At 43.9% G+C, this 24851-nt stretch overlaps 1 protein-coding gene across 6 annotated transcripts in view; it reads left to right on the top strand.

Moving 5' to 3' along the window:
- Positions 1-24851, top strand: part of AFF3 (AF4/FMR2 family member 3) — a 208538-nt gene that overhangs the window by 68950 nt on the left and 114737 nt on the right. For all 6 annotated transcript variants that reach the window (XM_043467932.1, XM_043467931.1, XM_043467930.1 and 3 more), the window contains one exon: positions 10474-10525. In XM_043467932.1, coding sequence (XP_043323867.1) covers positions 10474-10525 — 52 coding nt within the window. The remainder of the gene's footprint in view (positions 1-10473; positions 10526-24851) is intronic.

Here is a 24851-nt window from a genome sequence, read left to right as displayed (position 1 = left end):
ATGGCAACCCACTCCAGTATTCTTGCCTGAAGAACCCCATGGACAGAGGAGCCTGGCGGGCTACAGTCCAGGGGGCGGCAAAGAGTCGGACACGACTAAGCACAGCTCTAGTGGGCTCATGGTGCTGCATTCGTATTTGCTGGTTAATGCTTAAAGAAGCTCTGAAGTCATACAGAAGAAACTGCAGACGGTGGTGACTTTGGGGGGCAAGACCGGGAAGTGAGTAGGTAGGGACAGGAAGGAGGGAGGCATTTCCCTGGATAGTTTATCTTTAGGGGGAGTTTTGTATTGTTCGTGTGTGTCACTTTTCAAAAAGAGCACCATGGGCCTGCAGGGTATAATCTACCTCCATCCCCAGGCCCGCCAGGCCTGGGGATCCCCTTCCTTGACTCCATCTGACCCCTGCACGAGCCTGAAGCCAGCACAGTCCTCCTCCTGTAGTGCTCTGCTCGGGGGCTCACTGGGTCACCGGTCCCCATGCCTGACTAACCCAACATTCTGAAGGCAGGTACGAGCCTTGGGAGCTTGTATCCAGTGAGTCAGGCTCAGCTGGTCGGATGAATGAGCTCTTTTCCTTAGCAGATGTGGGAGTGAGTGAGAGGAGTTCTCCCTGGTTCTCTCTAGGATCCCACCCTTTGGCCCAGGTCAAACTGGGAGAGATCTGGGGAGGAATCCACACTGGGGTGTGCCTGAGTGTCAGGGCCGCAGGCCCCCGGACCCAGACCACAGGCCCCAGTAAGTCCTCAGAGGAGCCTCGAGGGACCATCCCACAGGCTCTCTGCTCTCAGTGGCTGACTCGAGATGTAATAAACCTTTGTGGGCAGGAGATTACGGCCTAGCCCAGTGCTTCTCAAAGTGTGGCCTCTGGCCGGCAGCCTCTGCATCACCCGGGGACTTATAAATGCAAATATGGGGGGGCCCTTTCCCACACCTGGAGGCGGGCCCAGCTTCCTGTGTCTTAACGAGCCCTCAGGTGTCTAAGAAGCACTGGTCCAGCTTTGACTCCCAAGGCTCCTGTGCGGGGAGCTTCCTGCTGCCCTAGGCGCTGGAGGTCAGAGCCTCCGGCCTGCCGAGTCCGCTTTCCTCGGTAAACAGTCTGCCGCAGCACCTCGGGGTCCTTGCTGCCCCGGAAGACCGATCTGGTGAGGAGCTAACGGCTCAGTACACTTGGCCGCCAGCTCCTTGTTTCCGTTACTTGGAAGAATGTCCTGTGACCACGTGCTTTTCTAAATGTGCCTTTGCAGTGGAGCTCGGGGACACATTGTTCCTTAGAAAGAATGAAGTCTCCTGCAGACACAGTGTTTAAGAGGACGTGTGCCTTCAGTGCTGCACAGAACAGAGCCTGGAGCACTTGGCGAAGGCTTGATGGGGGTTCTTGGCAAATTTCTGTGCTGCTCTGCTCATCATTTAGCATATGTGTCATCTGATTTTCTTTGTAGATGCCCTTAGGAGAAAAGAAAACTATGAGTCTGGTTTTTTTAAACTACCCCAGAGCTGTTAGATGTGTGTTTGGGATCACATTCCAATATAATAAGGAAGAATCTAGAAAATATCTAGAGACAACAGGTTAGTTTATAACAGAAGAAAGAACACTTCCCTGGTCTCAAGCCCCGGTGGGGAGCTGCCACTACCTCCCGGTCCAGGTCTCGTGACCTCCTGGCACAAGAGCCTTTGTTCCTGGGAAGATGATCAGTTATTACAGACTCAGTGTAGCCGGTGCTTGCAGGTGAGGCTCTGTCCTTCACACCGTATCACATGAGAGATGTTTCTTACTGTTGTTCAGTTGATAAGTTGTGTCTGACTCTTTGCGACCCTGTGGACTGCAGCACACCAGGCTTTTCTGTCCTTCACTGTCTCCCAGAATTTCCTCAAACCCATGTCCACTGAGTCAGTGATGGCATCCAACCAACTCATCCTCTGCTACCCCCTTCTCTTCCTGCCCTCAAATTTCCCCAGCATCAGGGGCTTTTCCAATGAGGAAAAGGTGATGCCAATATTTTGGCATCAGGTGGCCAAAATATTGGAGGTTCAGCTGTAGCATCAATCCTTCCAGTGAATATTTAGGGTTCATTTCCTTTAGGATTGTCTGGTTTGATCTCCTTGCTGTCCAAGGGACTCTCAAGAGTCTTCTTCAGCACCACGATTTGAAAGCATTAATTCTTTGGTGCTCAGCCTTCTTTATGATCCAACTCTCACATCCATACGTGCTACTGGAAAAACCATAGCTTTGACTCTACAGACCTATGTCAGCAAAATGATGTCTCTGCTTTTTAATATGCTGTCTAGGTATGTCAGAGCTTTTCTTCCAAGGAGCAAGCGCCTTTTAATTTTGTGGCTGCAGTCACCATCCACAGTGATTTTGGAGCCCAAGAAAATAAAATCTGTCACTGTTTTCATTTTTTCCCTATCTACTTGTCATGAGGCGATGAGACTGGATGCCATGATCTTAGTTTTTTGAATGTTGAATTTTAAGCCAACATTTTCACTCTCCTTTTTCACCTTCGTCAAGAGGCTTTTTAGTTCCTCTTTGTTTTCTGCCATTAGGGGGGGTGTCATCTGCATATCTGAGATGTTTCTAGAAATGTCAAACACTCTGTAGCACTCTACCATCTAAAAGCACTGCCATGTTCATTTTTATGTAAATTTAAGAACCATGTGAAATGTTTCACCTGACATGCGAGAAAGTAGGCATTCAAAGAAATAACTGGACTTCACTCCAGGCTCCTGGCTCCAGTGTGGAACTTGGGCCACTTAATCAAATTCCAACCTGGCAGTTTTACTTTTAAATGAGTCATGTCAACTCAGATCCAGGGAACTCTCTAAACTCCCAGTCTAACTGGACTTTCCACCCGTTGGTAGTGGCAGAGAGTCAGAATTTAGGGCCACAAGAGTTTGTAGAGGTCATTTTATCCCAGCTTACTTTTAGAGCTGAGGAAACCATGTCCAGAATGAGTGAATGATTTGCCCAAGTTCACAGAGCTGGTTAGGGACAGAATTCAGACTCAGTGCTGGCCAACCCCATTCCACCACCCCACACTCTAGTGCCACGGACTGTGTCCTTTTATTCGTGTTGATTTTCACCTTCCTTTGATTTCCATTTATTCTATATTTATGTATTGATACTAGATATTAGACTTCCCGGACTTCCCTTGTAGCTCAGATGGTACAGAATACTCCTGCAATGGATATCTGGGTTCAATCCCTGGGACAGGAAGATCTCCTGGAGAAGGGTATGGCAACCCACTCCATATTCTTGCCTGGCGAATCCCATGGACAGAGGACCTGGCAGGCTACAGTCTGTGGGTTGCAAAGAGTCAGACATGACTGAACGACTAAGCACACACACACACGAGACTATCTGCTTGATTGAGGTTTCGAAGACAAACGTGTCTCACCAGGGTCGGGCAGGATTCCTAAATGGGGTTGGCTTTTGCAAGGGTCTTAAGTGGTAGGAAATGAGATGCTGTCCCCTAGGGAAGACAGGCCTGTATCAAGACAGCAGGTAGACTCAATAGAAGAAAAGGACCATTGGAACTTAATGTCCTTAAGAAAAAATAAGGCCATACACAGAAAAGCTATAGGACTCTTTCACCCCAGAGTGAACATGGGTGAAAGAGCTCAGAAGACAGTTTGCGATTTCATGAATAGCTAGGACTAATCCTGGAAGGAGGGGATCCAGAAAGACTTCTATGAGCAGATGCCATCTTCCCATGAACCAGCATTGCTTCAAAAGATGTCGACATGACACCTGGGTAGGATAGACTCAAAGTTGGAAAAGTCTCAGGCCGTCTGTATAGACCACACTTTGTCTTGTTCCTGATCTCTACACTGGCTTCCAGACTAAGTTCCCTGACTTGTGACCTGGATGCACTACATCCCCAACTCTGGCTGAGCCTGTCCTAGGCCACCTGGGTTCTCAGTTAACTGGGGAATAGCACAAGCTGAATTCTTCTGAACAAACGCAGAGAGGAAGGGTGTCACCTGTTTATGAAAATAAGCCCAGGCAGGTGGTAGCGCTAACCTTGACAGAGCAGTGGACTTCAGAAACAAGAAGAGGAGTTTCATAAGTTCCCCTCCTGTGTTCCAAGCAGCAGAGTGGAAGACTCAGGGAATTCCTTCAGAGGGATGAACTTGCATGACAGGCAGGTTTAACATGCCACAGCTAATTGTTAGAGTAGATATTTGCATATATGAATATGTTTAATAGGGAGTCATAAACATTTGTCTTTGGCTTTAAATCTCAAACAGGTGGAGATCATAGAAGCACCAGCTATAGAAACAAATCTGCAAACCAAACAGCCCAATTAAAATTCCGATTTTTAAGAAGCCATTAAGACCATGAAATGAACGTTAAAGGACTAAAGGATTCAGATCTGATAAAGGCCCCAAATGACAAGCAATTCCAGGAAATACTATTAATGAAAAACCACTGCTGTGTGAAATGACTGCCATCATATTTGAAGGTAGTTAGTGTGGCTGTTTGCAATACCTGTGTAAAAAGATGAGCCCTAGGAGCAGCTGGCCATCTGTGAAGGGTGGGCTACTATTTCTGCTTCCTGAGGAATTGTGGATATCAAAAGTATAAGCAGCAGCCACAACATAAAGTTGCGTGTGTGTGAGAGCTCAGTCGTGTCCGAATCTTTGCAGCCCCACGGACTGTAGCCCGCCAGTCTCCTCTGTCCGTAGGATTTCCCAGGCAAGAATACTGGAGTGGGTTGCCATTTCCTCCTCCAGGGGATCTTCCCCACCAAGGGGTCTGCCTGGCAGATTCTTTACCTCTGAGCCAGAGCTACCATCTTCAAATATTAAAGTTGCAAGTGCATGCTTCATACTGAGTTACTTCAGTCATGTCTGACTCTGCAACGCTCTAGACTGCGACCCGCCAGGCTCCTCTGTCCAAATCGCAAGGGTTGTATTGAAATCCTCACTTTTCTGAGAGCCTTACCTTCAGATGAGGCAGTTGAGTTCCATGAGAATTAGTTATGCCAGACCTCCAAAATTTTAAGGCCCTTAAAAATGTTGGTACTGGTTTGAACATAATGTGTGAGAAGAACCAGCCCTGGAAGACAGCATGCTTTCCAAAGATAGGTGCCCACCACGAAAGAATGCGGAAGATGGAATGAGTACGTGATTGGGAGTTTGGATGGTAATCCTGCTGACAGTGGTGAGGCAGTGTTTTCATTCATCCTTCACTTCCAGAAACAGAGCGGTCCACCCGAGGTGGTACTTGGCAAACTGTGAAGGGAAGTGTTTGTACTGGGTGCCCCATCAGAACTCAGAGGCAAACGACCACACACCCTTTTCTCTGCACAGCCCCCAGAGGACCCTTTGTTCAGGTGGAAAGCAGTAAAACAGTGCAGGAGACACAGATTCGATCACGGGGTTGAGAAGATCCCCTAGAGGAGGAAAAACACTCCAGGAAGAGTGCCCGGGAAATCCCGTGGACAGAAGAGCCTGGTGGGCTGCAGTCCATGGGGTCGCTAAAGAGTCCGACCCGACTGAGCATGCACACACACCAGCTGCTCCTGGGACAGTAATGTTCAGAAACTGTTGTCTACACGTTGTGCCAGTGAGAAATGAATAGAATCTGAATCACCAAGATGCATGTTTAAAACAAAGCCCTAAAAAAAAAAAAAAAAAAAAACAAAGCCCTGCCTCAGTCCTGTCCGGGTGCTGGTTCTCAGCTGTCTGACCAGACTCCACCGTGAAGTCACCACCAGGTACTGACCGGAAGTGGCCCAGACACAGTGTGACAGTTCCTCGGGCACTCAGGATGTGAAGTCCAGGTTTCTCTGCACCGCTGGCTGCACCTCTGCTCTCTGGCCTTCATTCGCAGCGTTTTACTTTATCAGCTGTCTTATTTCAGCATCCCTATTGTCATCAGATTGTGAGTCCTGCTAAGGGACTCTGTCATGTGGCCAAGCAGAGGCTCCAGGACACATCCCCTGTGCACTCAGACTGCTGGCTGTGTTTTTTGCCCTCTGTAGACATAAAGTCACATCAGATCCATCAACCATGGCAGCAATTATATCCTAAAATATGTTCCCTCTCCACAATCTCTAGAAAACGTCATCTTTTCTTCTCAAGATGGCCTGAAAATAGAGCAATGGCTTAGTTTTAAGGCATTATTACAGAAACATCTTCTGTCCCAAATTGTTGACACATGCACGTTTCTTAAATGCTCCAAGGCTTTATCCTCAGAGGTAAAAGAGGGATATTCATGAAAAATGAACATGTGTTGAATGTTGGTTCTGGACCAGCTTCTGCACTAAGCACTTTCCAAGGGTTGTGTAATGATTTCTCAGGAAGCCCACTGAGAAAGGACTAGCTGACTGCAAAGCCAAGATTCCTCCCAGGGTGGTCTGACCTCTGACCCCTGAGGACCGCTGTCCCGGCAGCATCCACGTCAAGGAGATGTTGTGGGATAGAATGAGGTCTAGAAAGTGCTCAGCAGGCCTGGCACCTTGGGAGCTGCTACTGTTGGACAGGAGCTGGGACACCTAGGAGGACACCCCAGGGACGTATAGGGGAGAGGCCGAGGGACGTGGAAGGGAGGAGCCTGGTGGGGCTCAGATGGAGGGGCCTAGAGATGCAGTCTGTACTTCCATCCCAGTCACCGACCTCAGTGTTTCAGAGTGTTGCAGTCGGCCTTCCTTCCTTCACCCCTGCCCTGAGTCCTCACCAACGCTTAGCTTGCATTTTCTTTCACTCTTGGTTTAAAGCTTTTATTGTTATTTATTGTTGTTTAACTTACTTAAGCTCATCTATTTCCTTTAGAAAATAGATGATAAATATGTTGTCAGTGGGTGGGCTGGAGTTGGGGGCAGACTGCTCTGATGGTGCGTGTGGATGTGGGTGGAGGGTGGCCTCCAGCCACAGTCTGCACCCAGTGGGGACAGTTCTGAGGGTCTTAAGTGGTCCCAGCTTTTCTCTTTTCTTCTCTAACCTCAGATACTCTTCAGCTCCTCTTCAGGCTCTCTAAGAAGCCACGTTGACGTTCCCAGCATTGAAAGGGACAAGTGCTGTGCTTTGGAAGTTCAGTCACAGGGACTCTGCTGTGGCCAGAACGAAGCAGAAGGCCGGGCGTGTTCTTGGGGGCCTTGAGCCTGAGTCACCTCAGCATGTGGCATCTGAGCTCCGGCTGGTGGTGACTATTACAGAACTGCGGTCCCGGGTGCTGGTGGCAGCCGGCTCCCGGGGTGCTGTGCAGTGTGAATAAGCTGTAGAACTCGGTGTTCCCACTGCCAGTTTCTCCTATTCCTAGACATTCTGAAGTTTAATTGGATTCTCAGAGGCAAACGGCCACATATTCTTTTCTCTGCACAGCTCCCAGGGACCAACTCACATAAGACTGGTGTGCAATCAAGCTAAAAACCCTGGCTTTAGGGCGTGTCAGAGTGTCTTCCTCTGGTTGACAGTGGTCTTCAAATGTGTACACACTGCTGTCCACACAGAGATGAACTCCTCAGTCACCCCTGACATAACTTCCATCTAACAAGGGCTTCCTAACCATGATGCTGTGTCCTTCCCTCCACCTTCCCACGCACACTTTGAACATCCGGTGCTTACAGAGCAGTCCTCGAGATTAAACCAAATTTCAGTTGACACTTGACCCCAAGACAGGTAGTGGGGGAACAGAAACTGTCGTATTCATCAGAAAGGAATTATGCCTTTAGGTAGGAAAGTCATCTTGTGATAGGTGCCCAGGCAACCAGTGGGTATTTTACCCTGTGCCACTACCCTGCTGGCCACTAGGGTCCCAGGACCAAGGACACACAGTCCCCTCCTGGGTTCTTTCCCAGCAATGCTCTAATAAATCCCAATGTGTCTCTTCTCTGTGAAGCCCACGTACGAATTCCTGAGGTCGAGGGAAATGAGTGATAAGCCACACGAATGTAAAGGCAGTTACAGTGTACTGTGCAGTCTTTGCTGGCACTTGGCTTGTTTGCTTCTGGCTTAGGTAATAAAGAAGGGTGCCACTTGCTGCTGGTAGAATGGCCACAACTAGGAGGGGATTTGGTGCCCTCATGGTTATGGCTTAAATGGTACAGGAAAATTGCCTGGAAAGTTCACAGTCGTGCTCTTTAGAACAAATGCAAGAGTTTTTCTACTTTAGGAAATGAGGGGCAAATTTATTTTGCAGACTCAAAGAATCTAAAGCAGTACTGGACCTTGCAGATGTCCAGTTTTATAACCTTTCACTTTACAAAGAGGGAAATGGGGCTGGTGAGGGGCTGTTTGGGGCAGAACTGAGCCCACACCCTGCCCTGGCAGATCGTTACCCCAAGTTTACCCCAAAAGTCACTGAAATTACTAAAAATATTCAGAAGGGACTTCCATTTCTAGTGGTTAAGACTCTGCCTTTCAAGGCAAGAGGTGGAGGTTCAATCCCCAGTCAGGGAGCTAAGCTCTCACATGCCTCATGGCCAAAAAAAAGCAGAAAACAAAACAGCAAAGCATAACACAAAAGCAATATTGTAACAAATTCAGTAAACACTTTTTAAATGGTTTCTATCAAAAAAGAGATCTTTAAATATTGAGAGGAATTTATCAACAATAGGCCTATAATTAGCTTTTAAAGGAAACAGCACATTTTAGGGGTCAGGCTTTGGACTTTTTATTTGGCTGCAGTGGATCTTAGCTGCAGCATATGAAACCTTAGTTGTGTCACGTGGGATCCAGCTCCCCCACCAGGGGTGGAACCTGGGCCCTCCACCTCGGGAGCACAGAGCCTCAGCCCCTAGACCACCAGGGGAGTCCCAGACTTTGGACTTTGGAGGTAACTTCAGACAGGACAGTGAGGCCTTTCGAGCACAAGGACTCAGGGGCCTCCAGACTGATCCCTGGAGCCCCAGTGCCCATCCCAGGATGGACTCTTCCCCTTGCTTCAGGCAGAGCAGTTTCGCACTCATCTGTGTTTAGATGTGCTTCTTAGTGAGATTTCTTTTGAATGACGTCCTGTGAAAACAATTATTCTATAAAGAAATAAATGAGCAATGCTGATAAGAATATAGTTTCATCATCATCAGAAATAATAACATTTGAATATTGTTTCTTTTTAAAATTTAATTTTTTACATATCTATCATCTTCCTATGTTTTTATTTTATGTTTGAGTATAGCTGATTCACAATATTGTGTACAGCAAAGTGATTCAGTTTTACAGATACATGTATCTATTCTTTTTCAGGTTTTTTTTTTAATTTTTGACTTTTAACTTTTTGTTGTCCAGTTACTAAGACATGTCCAAACCTTTGTGACCCCATGGACTGCAGTGCACCAGGCTTCCCTGTCCTTCACCATCTCCCAGAGTTTGCTCAAACTCATGTCCATTGAGTCAATGAGGCCATCCAACCATCTCATCCTCTGTTGTCACCTTCTACCTGCCCTCCATCTTTCCCAGCATCAAGGTCTTTTCCAATGAGTCGGGTCTTTGCATCAGGTGGCCAAATGATCAGAGCTTCAGCTTCAGCATCAGTCCTTCCAATGAACATTCAGGGTTGATTTCCTTTAGGGTTGACTAGTTTGATCTTCTTGCAGTCCAAGGGACTCTCAAGAGTCTTCTCCAGCACCACAGTTTGAAAGCATGGATTTAACTTTCATGGACCCAAAAATATGCTTTCCCACTGGGTCTGTCATGACGCACCTGAGGGATGAGATATTTCAGAAAGTTTCCTGCTACTTGATTTTTCCCATCCAGGAGGATGGTCAGATAGTGATTCTTCTCCAGATCTCCGATGGGGAACATCAAACAGCTGCACCAAAAACTCAAGTTTACTATTTTCTAGCTCTTGGCAGAGTTCTGCCCACTCTCCTCCTCTGTTTCCTGCCAATAATAATAGAGATATGGCCGAGCCCCTGCCACATGAGAAACAATGAACAAACAATTATGGAATTAAAACGTCACAAGGAAAAGCACCCGTTTGATTCTGTTTGTTTAAAGCCTCATATTCTTGAAGCATCTTGTCATGTCCTATGGCTGTCCTGAGGGTTCATTTTCATAAAGTGGCATTGGAGGTAAAGGGCTCAAAAGGAAACATTTTTCCAATGAGGAAATCTAATACACTCATTCCCTATCCTTCACTATCTCCTGGAGTTTGCTCAAACTCATGTCCATCGAGTTGATGATGATATCCAACCATCTCATCCTCTGTCTCCCCTTTCTTCTCCTGCCCTTAATCTTTCCTAGCAACAGGATCTTTTCCAATGAGTTAGCTCTTCGCATCAGGTGGCCAAAGTATTGGAACTTCAGCGTTAGCATCAGTCCTTCCAATGAATATTCAGGGTTGATTTCCTTTAGCATTGACTGGTTTGATCTCCAGTCCATAGGGCTACAAACAGTCGGAGACAACTTTGCGACTGAACAGGAACAAAAACTACACTCATTACTGAAGCGTTGCTCTAACACAGGTATTTTGGTGCTGAAGTCTCTTGAATTTGCTAAGTATCTGTACCTTTGTGTTCCCTCTTTCAGAATGCTAGAGGATGACCTTAAGCTAAGCAGCGATGAAGAGGAGAATGAACAGGTAAGATTTCCTTTCATGTTGTAGTTCTTTGAATGCGACATGGTAATGCTGACACAGTAGATGGTCCTGGGTGTTGAGTCGGATGGATGCTGGATTGCAATACCCTTGGCTGCTGGGTGTCCTCTACTGATGATGGGATTCTGTGCCGTTCAGCAAGTCTGTTCAAATATAAATATCTTGGCCTTTAATTTCCCTTAAAGCTGTAATTCTGTATCTTCATGGTGATGAAGCCATCAGCAGCTATTTACATGGAAGCCACCTGGGATCAGGCTTCAGTGTGAGATAGAAACTTTTTTTGGAAAGGTTACTGCCTTTCTGGAGATCAAACGTGTGAGTTTCACCTCATCAGCATGCAGTAAGCATGCTGTAGCATTAAATATTGAGAAGTCTTCCACAGATACTATTAACACTGAGCAGAAGCAAATGCAGAGGTAAGCTAAAGTGATGAATAAAAAATAATCACACTCAGAATAGCCTGTTTGTCTTAAGTGATAAATGTGCTTGAAACGTTCTCCTCTGGTGTTGATTTATCAGCTCCAGACATCAGTCAGGGGTTTATAAATACTCTTCTGATCAGTCAGTTAAGGTGAAAAAATACCCACTTAACATTCATCACTTTCACTTCTGCATTTCAGGAAATGTTTGTATTTTAAAGCAAGTTTGAAAACCTGGAAGACAGATTTTCCTCTGCTTCTGTTTCCTTTTTCTCATCACCTATTTTGTATTGTGTCAAGCTGGGGTAAATGTGATCGGTATAAAGACAATTCAGAGAGGTTTTCTGTGTCATTTTTACATTTGATATGAGACACATGCACTGTTCAGTTGATCTTGGGATAGTGAATTTTATGTAGAGGTATCACGGAATGCCACTCAGGTCACGCAGCCGTCTAGACATCCAAACGCAAATAAGGTACCAAGAGAGTGTGCCAAGGAGAGATCAAAGTCAAAGGCAACATCCAGGAAGAGCATCTGAGCTGTGGGGTCACACAAGAGCCTCACACCCCGTAAGAGAAGGTGAGGCATCGAAGAAAGGACTGAGGACAAGACAGAGCCCAGTGCAGTTTGAAACTAGATGGGCCAGCCAAGAAAGGCCCACGTGAAGGAGTTTTGAGCAAGCAGGACCACTCAGGCTTTTGGTTGTTAAGAGATGGATCCATCTGTTTCTGGGTGCACCCAGCAGGCTAGACATCCACAACCTGATGATCTTGGCAGAACTAGGGAGAGAGTTGGTCATGTTGGTCATCATCTTTGTATCTATAAGCAAATGATCTCATCTCTTATGTCTTTTTCCCCAGTGGACATTCAGATTAAGTACATTCCACAATGTACTTAATGTGGAATGAACAGCAAATGTGTAGATTGTGTATACTTCATATTGGAAAAGTGGTTTACAGACTGTTTCATTCAGCAAGTGTTAATTTGGAAAGAATTTCCTGGGTTATTTCCAGAAAATATTTCTACTGAAAGCACAGTTTAAAAATTCAAGGATGGACCAGACAAATTGTCTAAGGCAGTGGAAACTTTTAGTTTATCCATTTTGCTTTATTAGCTACTCCTTTCCACTCTGTAGCCATGGAAAATCCTGTTCTGTGAATATACTGGTCAGGTCTTTCTTCTTGCTTTTGGTCCCTACGTTTATACATCGTCCTGTCATTTGCAATGAAAGAATGAACGATTTTCATATCCTAATCCTCCCTTGTAACCACTCCAGACAGTGGTTTTGTATATGGCAGTTTAGTGATTGTCCTAACACTGATTATGTTATCCTTTGTGTGTATGTGTGTGTGGGTGTGTGTATGTAGAGCTTGGCCTTCATATACATATGTATCTCCTGGCCTAATCACAAAATTATAATTCTCATGCTTTTAAAAAAAGACTAATGAGACTTTCCTGGTGGTTCAGTGGCTAAGACTCCACACTTCCAATCAGGGCACCCAAATTTGATCTCCCAGGCAGCAACTAAAGATCCTACATGCCGCAGCTAAGACCTGGCACAGTCAAATAAATAAATAATAAAGGTTTTCAAAAGAAAAAAAGGAAAGTAGATAAATAAAGACTGATGATACAAAATTGTGTTTTCTCTTCAAGACCAAAATACGATTGTGCCCCCAAAAGAGTGGAGGCTTTGCACACACACAGCACACATACACAATCTGCCTTTCTCTGGCATGGAGAGATAATGAAGCATCTTACATATGTGAGTTTTTCAAATATAATCAGAGTCTGTCCCTTAGCCCAAAATCTTTCAAGAACTTTTCCCGGCCTTGGTAAGTACAGTGCACTGAAATCCTTGGCCTTTTCTGACATGACACCAGGTTGTCCTGTGACTGTCGGTCACCAGCCTGTGTAGCTGCTGTGATAAGGGGCTCCCACAAGAGCACAGAGTTGCCCCACCTGTTTGTTGTTCAGAAAGTAGCCTCAGACTCAGATGCACTTGCATATTCCTGTCTAATGTTCCTTTATCCTCTCAGCCTCTCTGCTCTCAAAATCAGAGACAGGCCAGTTTACTGAGTGAGCGCGGGCTCAGCAGCCCTGGCTCCAACTCCCTGCTCTGCCCCCGCGGCCCTGCAGCCTGGCCCCAGCCTCCGAGCTGCTCTGCGTCCAGTGCTGCTCGTTGCAGAGCTGGAATTGACATGAGATCCCCGCAGCCTGCCACCTCCTCACAACTTGTGCTCACCGGTAACCTTCATATCACCATGTCCAACAGGCTTTTTCCTTCTTTTTACATCAACTGCCTGGAGAATCTCATGGACAGAGGAGCCCAGCAGGCTACAGTCCATAGGGTTGCAAGAGCTGGACACAACTTAGTGACTAAACCACCACAGTTGAGTATACCAGACGAAAAGTTGGACTTCCCAGGTGGCTTCAGTGGTAAAGAACCTGCCTGCCAATGCATGAGACATAAGAGATGTGGGTTTGATCTCTGAGTCAGAAAGATCCCCTGGAGGAGGGCATGGCAACCCACTCCAGTGTTCTTGTCTGGAGAATCCCATGGACAGAGGAGCCTGGCAGGCAAAGGTCCATGGGGTCGCAAAGAGCCAGACACAAGCGAAGTGACTTAGCACTCATGCACGATAAAAGTTACACATAAGGGCTTCCCTGGTGGTTCAGAGGTTAAAGTGTCTGCCTGCAATGCGGGAGACCCAGGTTCGATCCCTGGGTCGGGAAGATCCCCTGGAGAAGGAAATGGCAACCCACTCCAGTATTCTTGCCTGGAGAGTCCCATGGATGGAGGAGCCTGGTGGACTACAGTCCACGGGTCACAAAAAGTCGGACATGACTGAGCAACTTCACTTTCACTTTCACTTTAACCTCAGAGTATTACTTGATGAGTATTCATAAACCACACTCATGTAACCAGCACCCAAATCAAGACACACACATGACCAGTCTTTCGGGTGTCCCACATCTCTTTCCAGAGTGACTACTCCTGATTTCTAACACCATATCATAACTGCATTTGTCTTTCACATTGACATCAGTAGGATTCTGACTGAATGCTGTTGTGTCTGGCTTCTGTCACTCAGCATTTTGTCTGTAAGACTCATGCATGATATTGCATATAAGTGAAGTTTGCTCATTTCCATTGCTGGATCCTAATCCATCATGTGCATATACTATCATTTGCTTACCCAACCTACTGCTGACAGGCACAAGGGCATTTAGGGCTATTGGGATAGTGTTGTTACTAACGTTCTTGTACAAGTCTTTGGGGAGCATGTGGGAACATTCTTGTTGGGTCTGTCCCCAAGAGTAAAAATGCTGTAGGATGTTCAATTTCAGTAGATTATCCCAAGCCATTTTCCCAAAATGGTTGTACCTTCTGACTCTGCCCCCAGCAATGTTAGAGAATTCCTTTTGCTCTACATTTCCTCACGTGCTTGTCTTTTTATATTCATGAGGAATATTGGTCCAAAGGTTTCTTTTTCTGTATTGTCTGTGTCTGGTTTTGACATAAGGGTAATGCTGGCTTATAACATGAATTGCTAAGTGTTTTCTGCTCTTCTTTTTCTTGAAGCACTTGTATAAGATTAATGTTGATTCTTCTTTAAATGTTTGTCAGAATTCTCCAGGGAAACCATGTGGGCTTGGAGACTTTTAGAAACTTAAATATTCTATTTTCTTGATAGTTAAAGGGCTATTTAGATCATTTCACATTGGGTAGGTTATGGTAGTATGTGCTTTTCAAGTAACTAATCCATTGTGTCATTTTTTTTTAAGATTTTTTGACATGGACCATTTTTTTAAAGTAATGTATTTTAGTTGGAGGATAATTACTTTACAATATTGTGGTGGTTTTTGCCATACATCAACATGAATCGGGGAGCATGTGTATACATGTGTCCCCCCTTCCCACCTCCCTCCCCACCCTATCCCTCTGGGTTATCCCAGAGCACTGGCTTTGGGTGCCCTTCTTCATGCACCGAACTTGCACTGGTCATCTATTTTACACAGTCTTCCTGTTTTATGTTTTGGATTTTGGCCCCAAGGCTTGTGGGATCTTACTTCCCCAACTAGGGATTGAACCTACACCCGTTGGGTTGGAAGGCGAAGTCTTTTTTTATTTTTTTTTATTCTAAGTATTATTTATTTATTTATTTTTATTGTAGTGGTTTTTGCCATACATTGACGTGAATCAGCCATGGATTTACATGTGTTCCCCATCCCGACCCCCCCTCCCACCTCCCTCTCCACCCAATCCCTCTGGGTCTTCCCAGTGCACCAGCCCTGAGCACTTGTCTCATGCATCCAACCTGGGCTGGTGATCTGTTTCACCCTCGATAATATACTTGTTTCAGTGCTGTTCTCTCAGAACATCCCGCCCTCACCTTCTCCCACAGAGTCCAAACGTCTGTTCTGTACATCTGTGTCTCTTTTTCTGTTTTGCATATTGGGTTATCATTACCATCTTTCTAAATTCCATATATATGCGTTAGTATACTGTATTGGTCTTTATCTTGCTGGCTTACTTCACTCTGTATAATGGGCTCCAGTTCATCCATCTCAGAACTGATTCAAATGAATTCTTTTTAATGACTGAGTAATATTCCATTGTGTATATGTACCACAGCTTCCTTATCCATTTGTCTGCTGATGGGCATCTAGGTTGCTTCCATGTCCTGGCTATTATAAACAGTGCTGCGATGAACATTGGGGTGCACGTGTCTCTTTCAGATCTGGTTTCCTCGGTGTGTATGCCCAGGAGTGGGATTGCTGGGTCATATGGCAGTTCTATTTCCAGTTTTTTTAAGAAATCTCCACACTGTTCTCCATAGTGGCTGTGCTAGTTTGCATTCCCACCAACAGTGTAAGAGGCTTCCCTTTTCTCCACACCCTCTCCAGCATTTATTGCTTGTAGACTTTTGGATAGCAGCCATCCTGACTGGCGTGTAATGGTACCTCATTGAGGTTTTGATTTGCATTTCTCTGATAATGAGTGATGTTGAGCATCTTTTCATGTGTTTGTTAGCCATCTGTATGTCTTCTTTGGAGAAATGTCTGTTTAGTTCTTTGGCCCATTTTTGATTGGGTCATTTATTTTTCTGGAATTGAGCTGCAGGAGTTGCTTGTATATTTTTGAGATTAATCCTTTGTCTGTTGCTTCGTTTGCTATTATTTTCTCCCAATCTGAGGGCTGTCTTTTCACCTTTCTTATAGTTTCCTTTGTTGTGCAAAAGTTTTTAAGTTTCATTAGGTCCCATTTGTTTATTTTTGCTTTTATTTCCAATATTCTGGGAGGTGGGTCATAGAGGATCTTGCTGTGATTTATGTCGGAGAGTGTTTTGCCTATGTTCTCCTCTAGGAGTTTTATAGTTTCTGGTCTTACATTTACATCTTTAATCCATTTTGAGTTTATTTTTGTGTATGGTGTTAGAAAGTGTTCTAGTTTCATTCTTTTACAAGTGGTTGACCAGTTTTCCCAGCACCACTTGTTGAAGAGGTTGTCTTTTTTCCATTGTATATTCTTGTGAAAGGCAAAGTCTTAACCATTGGACTGCTAGGGAACTAGTCCCCACGATGTCATTTAAATTGTCATACTTATCTGTGTAAAGTTGTATTACTTCATTGTCTATTTGAAGTCTGGATCTATAGTGATAGGCCCTGTTTCATTCTTTTTTTTTTAATTCTTTTTAAAAATTTTTAATTTGTTTATTTTTAATTGGAGAATAACTATTTTACACTATTGCGTTCAGTTCAGTTCAGTCGCTCAGTCGTGTCTGACTCTTTGTGACCCCAGGGAACAGCAGCATGCCAGGCCTGCCTGTCCGTCACCAACTCCCAGAGTTTACCCAAACCCATGTCCATCGAGTCGGTGATGCCATCCAACCATCTCATCCGCTGTTGTCCCCTTCTCCTCCTGCCCTCAATCTTTCCCAGCATCAGGGTCTTTTCCAATGAGTCAGCTCTTCTCATGAGGTGGCCAAAGTACTGGAGTTTCAACTTCAGCATCAGTCCTTCCAATGAACACCCAGGACTTATCTCCTTCAGGATGGACTGGTTGGATCTCCTTGCAGTCCAAGGGACTCTCAAGAGTCTTCTCCAACACCATAGTTCAAAAGCATCAATTCTTCAGTGCTCAGCTTTCTTCACAGTCCAACTCTCACATCCATACATGACCACTGGAAAAACCGTAGCCTTGAGTGGATGGACCTTTGTTGGCAAAGTAACGTCTCTGCTTTTTAATATGCTGTCTAGGTTGGTCATAACTTTCCTTCCAAGGAGTAAGCGTCTTTTAATTTCAAGGCTGCAATCACCATCTGCAGTGCTTTTGGAGCCCAGAAAAATAAAGTCAGCCACTGTTCCCACTGTTTCCCCATCTGTTTGCCATTAGTCTCTGTCATACATCAGTATGAATCAGCCATAGGTATACCCGTGTCCCTTCCCTCTTGAACTTCACTCTCACCTCCCACCCCATCCCACCTCTCTAGGTTGTCACAGAGCACCTGATTTGAGCTTCTTGCATCATACAGCAAATTCCTACTGGCTATCTATTTTACATATGGTAATGTATATGTTTCCATGCTATTCTCTCAATTCATCCCACCCTTTCTTTCCTCCACTGTGTCCACAGGTTTGTTCTCTATGTCTGTGTCTCCATTGCTGTCCTGCAAATAGGTTCATCAGTACCATCTTTCTAGATTCCATGAAAGTGAAAGTCACTCAGTTGTGTCTGACTCTTTGCGACCTCATGGACTGTCCATGGAATTCTCTAGGCCAGAATACTGGAGTGGGTAGCCTTTCCCTTCTCCAGGGGATCCTCCCAACCCAGGGATCAAACCCAGGTCTCCTAAATTGCAGGCAGATTCTTTACCAGCTGAGCCACAAGGGAAGCCCAAGAATACTGGAGCGGGTAGCCTATCCCTTCTCCAGAGGATCTTCCGAACCCAGGAACTGAACTGGAGTCTCCTGCATTGCAGGTGGATTCTTTACCAACTGAGCTATCAGGGAAGCCCCTATAAATGCATTAGCATACAATTTTTTTTTGTTTGTTTTTCTGACTTACTTCACTCTGTATAACAGGCTCTAGGTTCTTCTACCTCATTAGGACTGACTCAAATGTGTTCTTTTTATGGCTGAGTAATACTCCTTTGGATATGTGTACCACAACTTCTTTATCCTTGCCCCTGTTTCATTCCTAACACTGATCTTTATTTCTTTCTTTGTCAGTTTCACTAGAGGGGTATCAATTTTATTGCTTTTCCCAAAGAACTAGCTTTTTGTTTCACTGATATTCTCTGTCTATTTTTCTGCTTTCAATTTCATTGATTTCTTGCCTTTATTATTTCCCTCCTTGCATTTGTTTTGGATTATTTTGCTCTATTTTTTCTACTTTCTTGAGGGAGCCTAGATTATTGATTTGTGATTGTCCTGTTTTAAGAATAATAATTTAGTGCTATACATCTCACTCTCAGCAATGCTGTAGCTACGTGTCATAAATTTCTCTATGTTTGTACCTTCACTGTAATTGAGTTCAGAGAGACATCCTCTCTGATGCTTTTAGAACTGTGTTGTTTTATTTCCAAGTGTTTGGAGAATACCTGTGATCTTCCTTGTATTGATTTCTGGTTTGGTTCTATTGTGGTCTAAGAATACATCCTGTATGATTTCAGTTTTTGTAAGTATATTGAGTACTTGTTATGGCCCAAGATATGGTCTACATTGATATATGTTTTATGGGCACTTGAAAGAATGTATATTCTGCTGATATTGGATGGAGTGTTCAATAAATATCAATTAGAACCTGTTGGTTGATGTCGTCCTTGAGTTATTCTGTATCCTTGCTGACTTTCTGTCTCGTTGCTCTATCCATTGTTGGGAGAGGAGTGTTGAAGCCTCCAACTACAACTGTGGGTTTGTCTATTTCTCCTTTCTATTCCATCAGTGTTTTCGCTTCACATGCTTTACTGCTGTTACTTTGCGCACACATTTGGGATTGCTTTGTCTTCGTGGTGGATTGACCTTTTGTCATCATGTATGTGCCACTCTGGGCTTCCCATGCAGCACTAGTGTAAAGAACCTGCCTGCCACCGCAGGAGACATGAGAGCAGGGTTCAGTCACTGGGTCAGGAGGACCCCCTGGAGGAGGGCATGGCAGGCCCACTCCGGCGTTCTTACCTGAAGAATGCCATGGACAGAGGAGCCTGGCGGGTACAGTCCAGAGGGCTGCACAGAGTCGGACACAGCTAAAGCAACTTGGCACACATGTCCCACTCTAGCGCTCCTAAATTTCTTTGCACTGATGTCTACTTTACCTGATATCAGTGTGGCAACTGTTGGTTTCTTCTAATTAATGTTTGCATGATATAACTTTTCCCATTCTTTTACTTACAACCTACCTATATTGTTATATTTGAAATTAGTTTTTTACAGACAACATATGGTGTCATATCTTTCATCCTCTTTGTAATTTCTGTCTTTTAATTCAATGTATTTGGACCACTTACATTTAATGTAATTACTGGTTGATAATTAAGGTAACCAATTAATGTAACATAATGTAACATTATGTTACATTAATGATAGTTATGTTAGGACTTAATCTTTATCATTTTATTTTTTGTCTTCTGTTTGTTCTCTTTATTTTTTCATCTTTCTGTTTTCTTTTTCCTGAATTCCTATAGGTTCCTTGAACATTTTATATAATTCCGTTTCTGTTTACGTATAGTATTTTTGAGTGGATCTCTTCGTATAGCTTTTTTAGTGCCTGTTCTAGGTATTACATATAACAGTTCACTGGTGATGGAATTTTTAAGTTTTCTCCCTTAGGATCCTGTAATTACCTCCATCACAGAATTGATAATATGAGATTTAGTTATCTATCTTCCTGACTTCTTGAGTGAATGACCTGAATCTTATTCTGTGCCTTATTCATCTTTACTTCCCTATCGCATACCATGCTGACTGGCATCTAGCCGGAAAGCGTCATCTTCCTGTAACCAGATGGGCACAACTACCTTTTCCTTCGTTCATCTTCTCCCTTCTCCCTATTGCAAGAGGACACTGCCTTCCTCCTATCAAGATTTCCTCCCAGGTGCTTGGGGACTCGCTCCTTGGACCCTTTTCTGCCCTGCTCTCCACCAGAACCACTCACTGGGCCACAGTGTCTGCAGTGGTTCTGCAGAGCCACATGTGCTGGGCTCTTTTCAGGCTTTTTCCTTCTGAAGTCTCTTTTCAGGAGACTTACAGCATTGAAAACTGTTGGTTATTCCACTTCTCTGGAGGTTTCTGATGTCATACCCTCCTTGTTTCTTGCCCGTCTTCTTCTCAGACTCCTTTGCTGACTGCGCCTCCTCCAGCCAGTCTTGAATGTTGGAATCTTTCATCGTTTATTCCTGATTTATCTTCCCCACTTCCTCTGTCTGTCTGTCTCTCTCAGGGTGAGCTCATCAATTCCCATGACCTTCAGTTTTTATACGCTCACAATTTCTGAAGTTATATCCTCAGCACAGAGCTCTCTTCTGAACCACAGACCTGCTTGATTTTTCCACTTGGATGTCTCACAGGCATTTCAGATCCAGTTTGTGCTAAACTGGAGTTCTGGTTTTTGCCACCCCTCTCCCTACCCACACACAAATCTGTTCCCTTGTGATTGTTTCCATTTCTAACCTAGAACTGCCAGACACCCAGTTGTTCAAGTCTGGAAACATCAGACTCATCCTTGATGACGCCCCCGTTCCTCACTCCAATGTTAGTTTTATCTCCAAGTCCTATAAATTCACAGCTGTTAGTCCATCCATCTTACCTCTTTCCATCCTGGCTAGTCTAAACCAGTCTAGTAGGAACCAGCATATCTCCCTTCTTACCCCTCTATAATACACAGGGATCTTTTTAAAAAGATCAAGTCAGATCATCAAAATCAGATCCCTTAATGGGCTCCCATTCCACTTGGCACAATCCAAAGCCCATAGTGTAGCTGACAGCACCCTACACAGGCTGGCTTCACTCAGGGCTTCCGCTTCACTTCACACTGAGATGGGGCATGGTATTTCCACTCCATGGGTCTTATTTCAGCTCCTCCAGGAAGTTGAGCTCAGGTGGCTTAGGGCCTCCATAGGCCTCTCCTCCCTCATTTTTTGCCCCGCTAATACCTACTCATCTAGGAGGTGCAGCATCAATTTCACTTCATCAGGGAGCCTTCAGTAGTCTTAACTTGGGCCCCTTGTTAGTCCCTGTCATCATAACCTAATCTTTCTTCTTAGGTCTCATCATAATTTTAGTTATATATTATATTTACTTTTAAAAATATCTCTACCAACCAGATTGGAAGTTTCCTGAGGGGAAGGAACTGTATTTGGCAGAGCAGAGGTGCTGTGTACTTGCTAAATGGATATGTGAATGATGCATAATGTTAAGCTGAATTAAGAATACTTCCTGCTGCCTATTGTTAAGTATCAAGGATGACTTTCCATCTATTTCTTTTATTAAACACTGTGATTTTTCAAATTAGTCTTATCAGAAGATCAAAGGTGTTGACAAAGAAGACAAAAAGCACAGACCCAAGGTCAAAAATTGTCTGTAGATAAATACACAATTCACCTATCTATTTAGGAGAAAAACACTTATCCAATCTCTGTAGAAACATCAACAACTGCTTTGTGCTCAGTTCTGTCTAACTCTTTGTGACCCCATGGACTGTAGCCTGCTGGGCTCCTCTGTCCATGCAATTCTCCAGGCAAGAATACTGGAGTGGGTTGTCATGCCTTTCTCCAGGGGATCTTCCCAACCCAGGGATCGAACCCGGCTCTCCTGCATTGCAGGCAGATCCTCTACTGTCTGAGCCACCTAGGAAGCCTACAGCTTCATGCCAGGGCATACTGAGGTTAGTTATTTCCAGAAATCTCCAAAAACCAAGAGAATGGATTTCTTCACAGCCTCCCCTTTCACACACTAGAATTTTGACTGTAATCTCTAGGTCTGGAATTGTGACCAGGTTTAATGAAATTTGGAGGTTTAAGAAAAATGGATGTTCAGTCTCATGTTTATTCTTATAATTTTCATACTTTTGACTCTCAAACTGGAAATAAGACAGATGATTTGAGAGTCAGATTTCTTGTTTGGGCAAATTAAGGAAGGACATAGAATATGTGTGGCACCTCCTTGTCTGTGACCCTTGGCTTTAACAATTCTGGACACCAGTGTTCCTTTGGAAGAAAGTGATGGAGTTAAAAGATTTAAGACAATGTGCTTCCAGAAAGTACTAAGTACTAAAGGAATTTTTTGGTGGATTTGGAAGGGAGAGATGAATTATATTGCATATCTTCCCATTCAGTGAAAAAATGAGTTCTGGGACTTCCCTGGAGATCCAGTGGTTAAAACAACATTCTTCCACTGCAGGGGGCACGGGTTCAATCCCTAGTTGGGGAACTAAGATCCTGCATGCCACTCATTGAAGTCAAAAATAAAAGTAAATAAATAAAAGGCAAGTTTAAAAAATGAGTTCTGCCTCTCAAGTGAGGAGGGTGAGCTTGGGCAGTTGGACATAGCAAGTACTTAGTTGAAATTATTATAGCTAAGGTGTAAGGACAAGGCCACGTGGTTAAAACATTCAACAAGGAACAGCTGAGATGGTGTCAACTGCAAACAGTGTTTCAGAGATGACAAATACATTAACTCAGGGAAGTAAGGCACAGGGATCCAAATTGAATGGCTATGTGTGTGCCTGCAGCTTCCAGTAATTACATTATCCACACATATTAGGCAGTCTTTTCATTTTAATTATATAACTGCATTTTTCTCTTTAAATGAGCATGGTTTATCCACTTAAACTGACAGTTTTAATTTTACAGGCAGTGATCATGGGATATAATCTGCAGAGGGAAATTTTCCTACTGGCATCATTTGCTTCTCACAATGAAGAAAAGTTACCTTTTAATCCCCAATCAATATTTGGAGAGCCCACAATTAATTTAATAGATGTCCACGTAGTTAACATAAATCTGCAAGTTAAAGAGCCAGTTATTTGCTTCTTCTTAATGCATAGAGTGCTAATAACCTCTCTCAAAAAGAATCTAGTCCTCTGAGAAAAATGCTAAAGTTTCGCTCATCAAGGTGTCAGGATTATAGGTGAGGCCACTCTGAGTGCCGAATTGCAGTTCTTACTGCTTTTTGTTAACACTGGTTTCTTATGAAGAAACATGCAGAACGTTCCCATCTCAATTTTCTGCTCTTTACTGTAGAGGTCACTGGGTAAGTAACATCAGCTCTGAGTGTGATATTAAAAGCAGATTGCCGATTGTAATGGCCGCTGTTCATTTTCTCCCTTGTTCCTTCTTAATATGACAATTGCATAACAGAAAGCAGAGCTTTTCAGAACCTCTGAAGCCATCAGCAGGGCATGCCCATCAGTCACCAGATGAATCAGCTGAATGACATGCAGATGTGAAGTAAAAATACAGGAGGTTTTTGCAGCCCAGCTCCACTTCCTTGGGTGCATTTTTCTTCTCAGGATCAGCTTGGTGGATGCTGAAGTTCTTGGCCTGTGAAAATTTATTACCCGCAGAGTCAATCTGCATTCAGGCGGCCAAGTCTGAATAAATAGAGTCATTGTGCTTGTCTGGGATTTGTGGCCAGAGTTCATCCAGTCAACTTGACATTCACATCTCAGGAGATTCATAAAAGCCAACACCCTGGTATGTGCTCTTGATTCCTGCCAAAATTGTGTAGAATTATATAAACAGGAGTTGAAGCAGTAATCAGGACCAGGTTTGAGGGCTGAGGCTCCAAAATCAAGTTTCTGCTACATTAGAAATGACCTGTATCATAGATGGGATTTGTAGCCAACAAGAACTGAAACATTTTTCCATAAAAGTCATTCTCAGAACAATCTTGAATGCCTACTAAATGTCAGATACCGTGCAAGATGCTGGCTTGTCAGTCTTGATGAATTACACATTTGTAATATTCATTATGATCATTTAACCTCAAAATTCCAAAGTACTTTTTAAATGCTGGGAAATGCCCTGTTCTCAATGACTATACAAAAAAGTATGTATTACATATATTAAGTGAGAGTCGCTCAGTCATGTCCGACTCTTTGTGAGCCCATGGACTGTAGTCTGCCAGGTTCCTTCATCCATGGAATTCTCCAGGCCAGAATACTGGAGTGGTTAGCTGTTCCCTTCTCCAGAGGATCTTCCCAACCCAGGGATCAAACCCAGGTTCCCCGTATTGCAAGTGAATCCTTTACAATCTGAGCTACCAGGGAATGTATATAAAATATTACATGTATTAAATCTAACAGCAAAAATGAAAAAAGGAGTAGTCTAGGTTTGTTTTTATTTTTAGTCTTTCATTAATGTTGTACCTAAGCTAACTATCCAGTTTAATTATACTGATAGATTGGTTTCTTGTTAATATGGAAACAAAACAGTAGCTCTCTTTGAAAATGATCAGATCTTGGTCACATGAAGTAATCATCATTCAAACCTCAGTCACAGTCGGTGAAACACCAGTGCTCAACAGGAGGTTTTTGTCTGTTTATTTGTTTAATGGCCCTAAAGTTTAGTTAGGTAATCTTTTATACATAAAATTTTACTATCACCAGAAGCAAATGCAAAATTCTTTTAAGATGGCCAGTTTTATTATGTGATAGCACTCTCTTTTTTAACTTTTTGTTTTATATCAGAGTATAGCCAATTAACAAGGTTGTGACAGTTTCAAGTAGAACAGTGAAGGGACTCAGCCATACATATACACATGTCCGTTCTCCCCAAAACTCCCCTCCCATCGAGGCTGCCACATAACATCAAGCAAAGTTTCCTGTGCTGTAGAGTAGGTCCTTGTTGGTTAACATGATGCCAGTCTTTATAAACATCATTTGTGAGCA

The sequence above is a fragment of the Cervus canadensis genome, chromosome 5, assembly GCF_019320065.1.
Source record: "Cervus canadensis isolate Bull #8, Minnesota chromosome 5, ASM1932006v1, whole genome shotgun sequence".
In the NCBI taxonomy this organism is placed as follows: Eukaryota; Metazoa; Chordata; class Mammalia; order Artiodactyla; family Cervidae; genus Cervus; species Cervus canadensis.
Note: the sequence above shows the minus strand (reverse complement) of the source record. Positions and strands in the feature narration are given on the sequence as shown.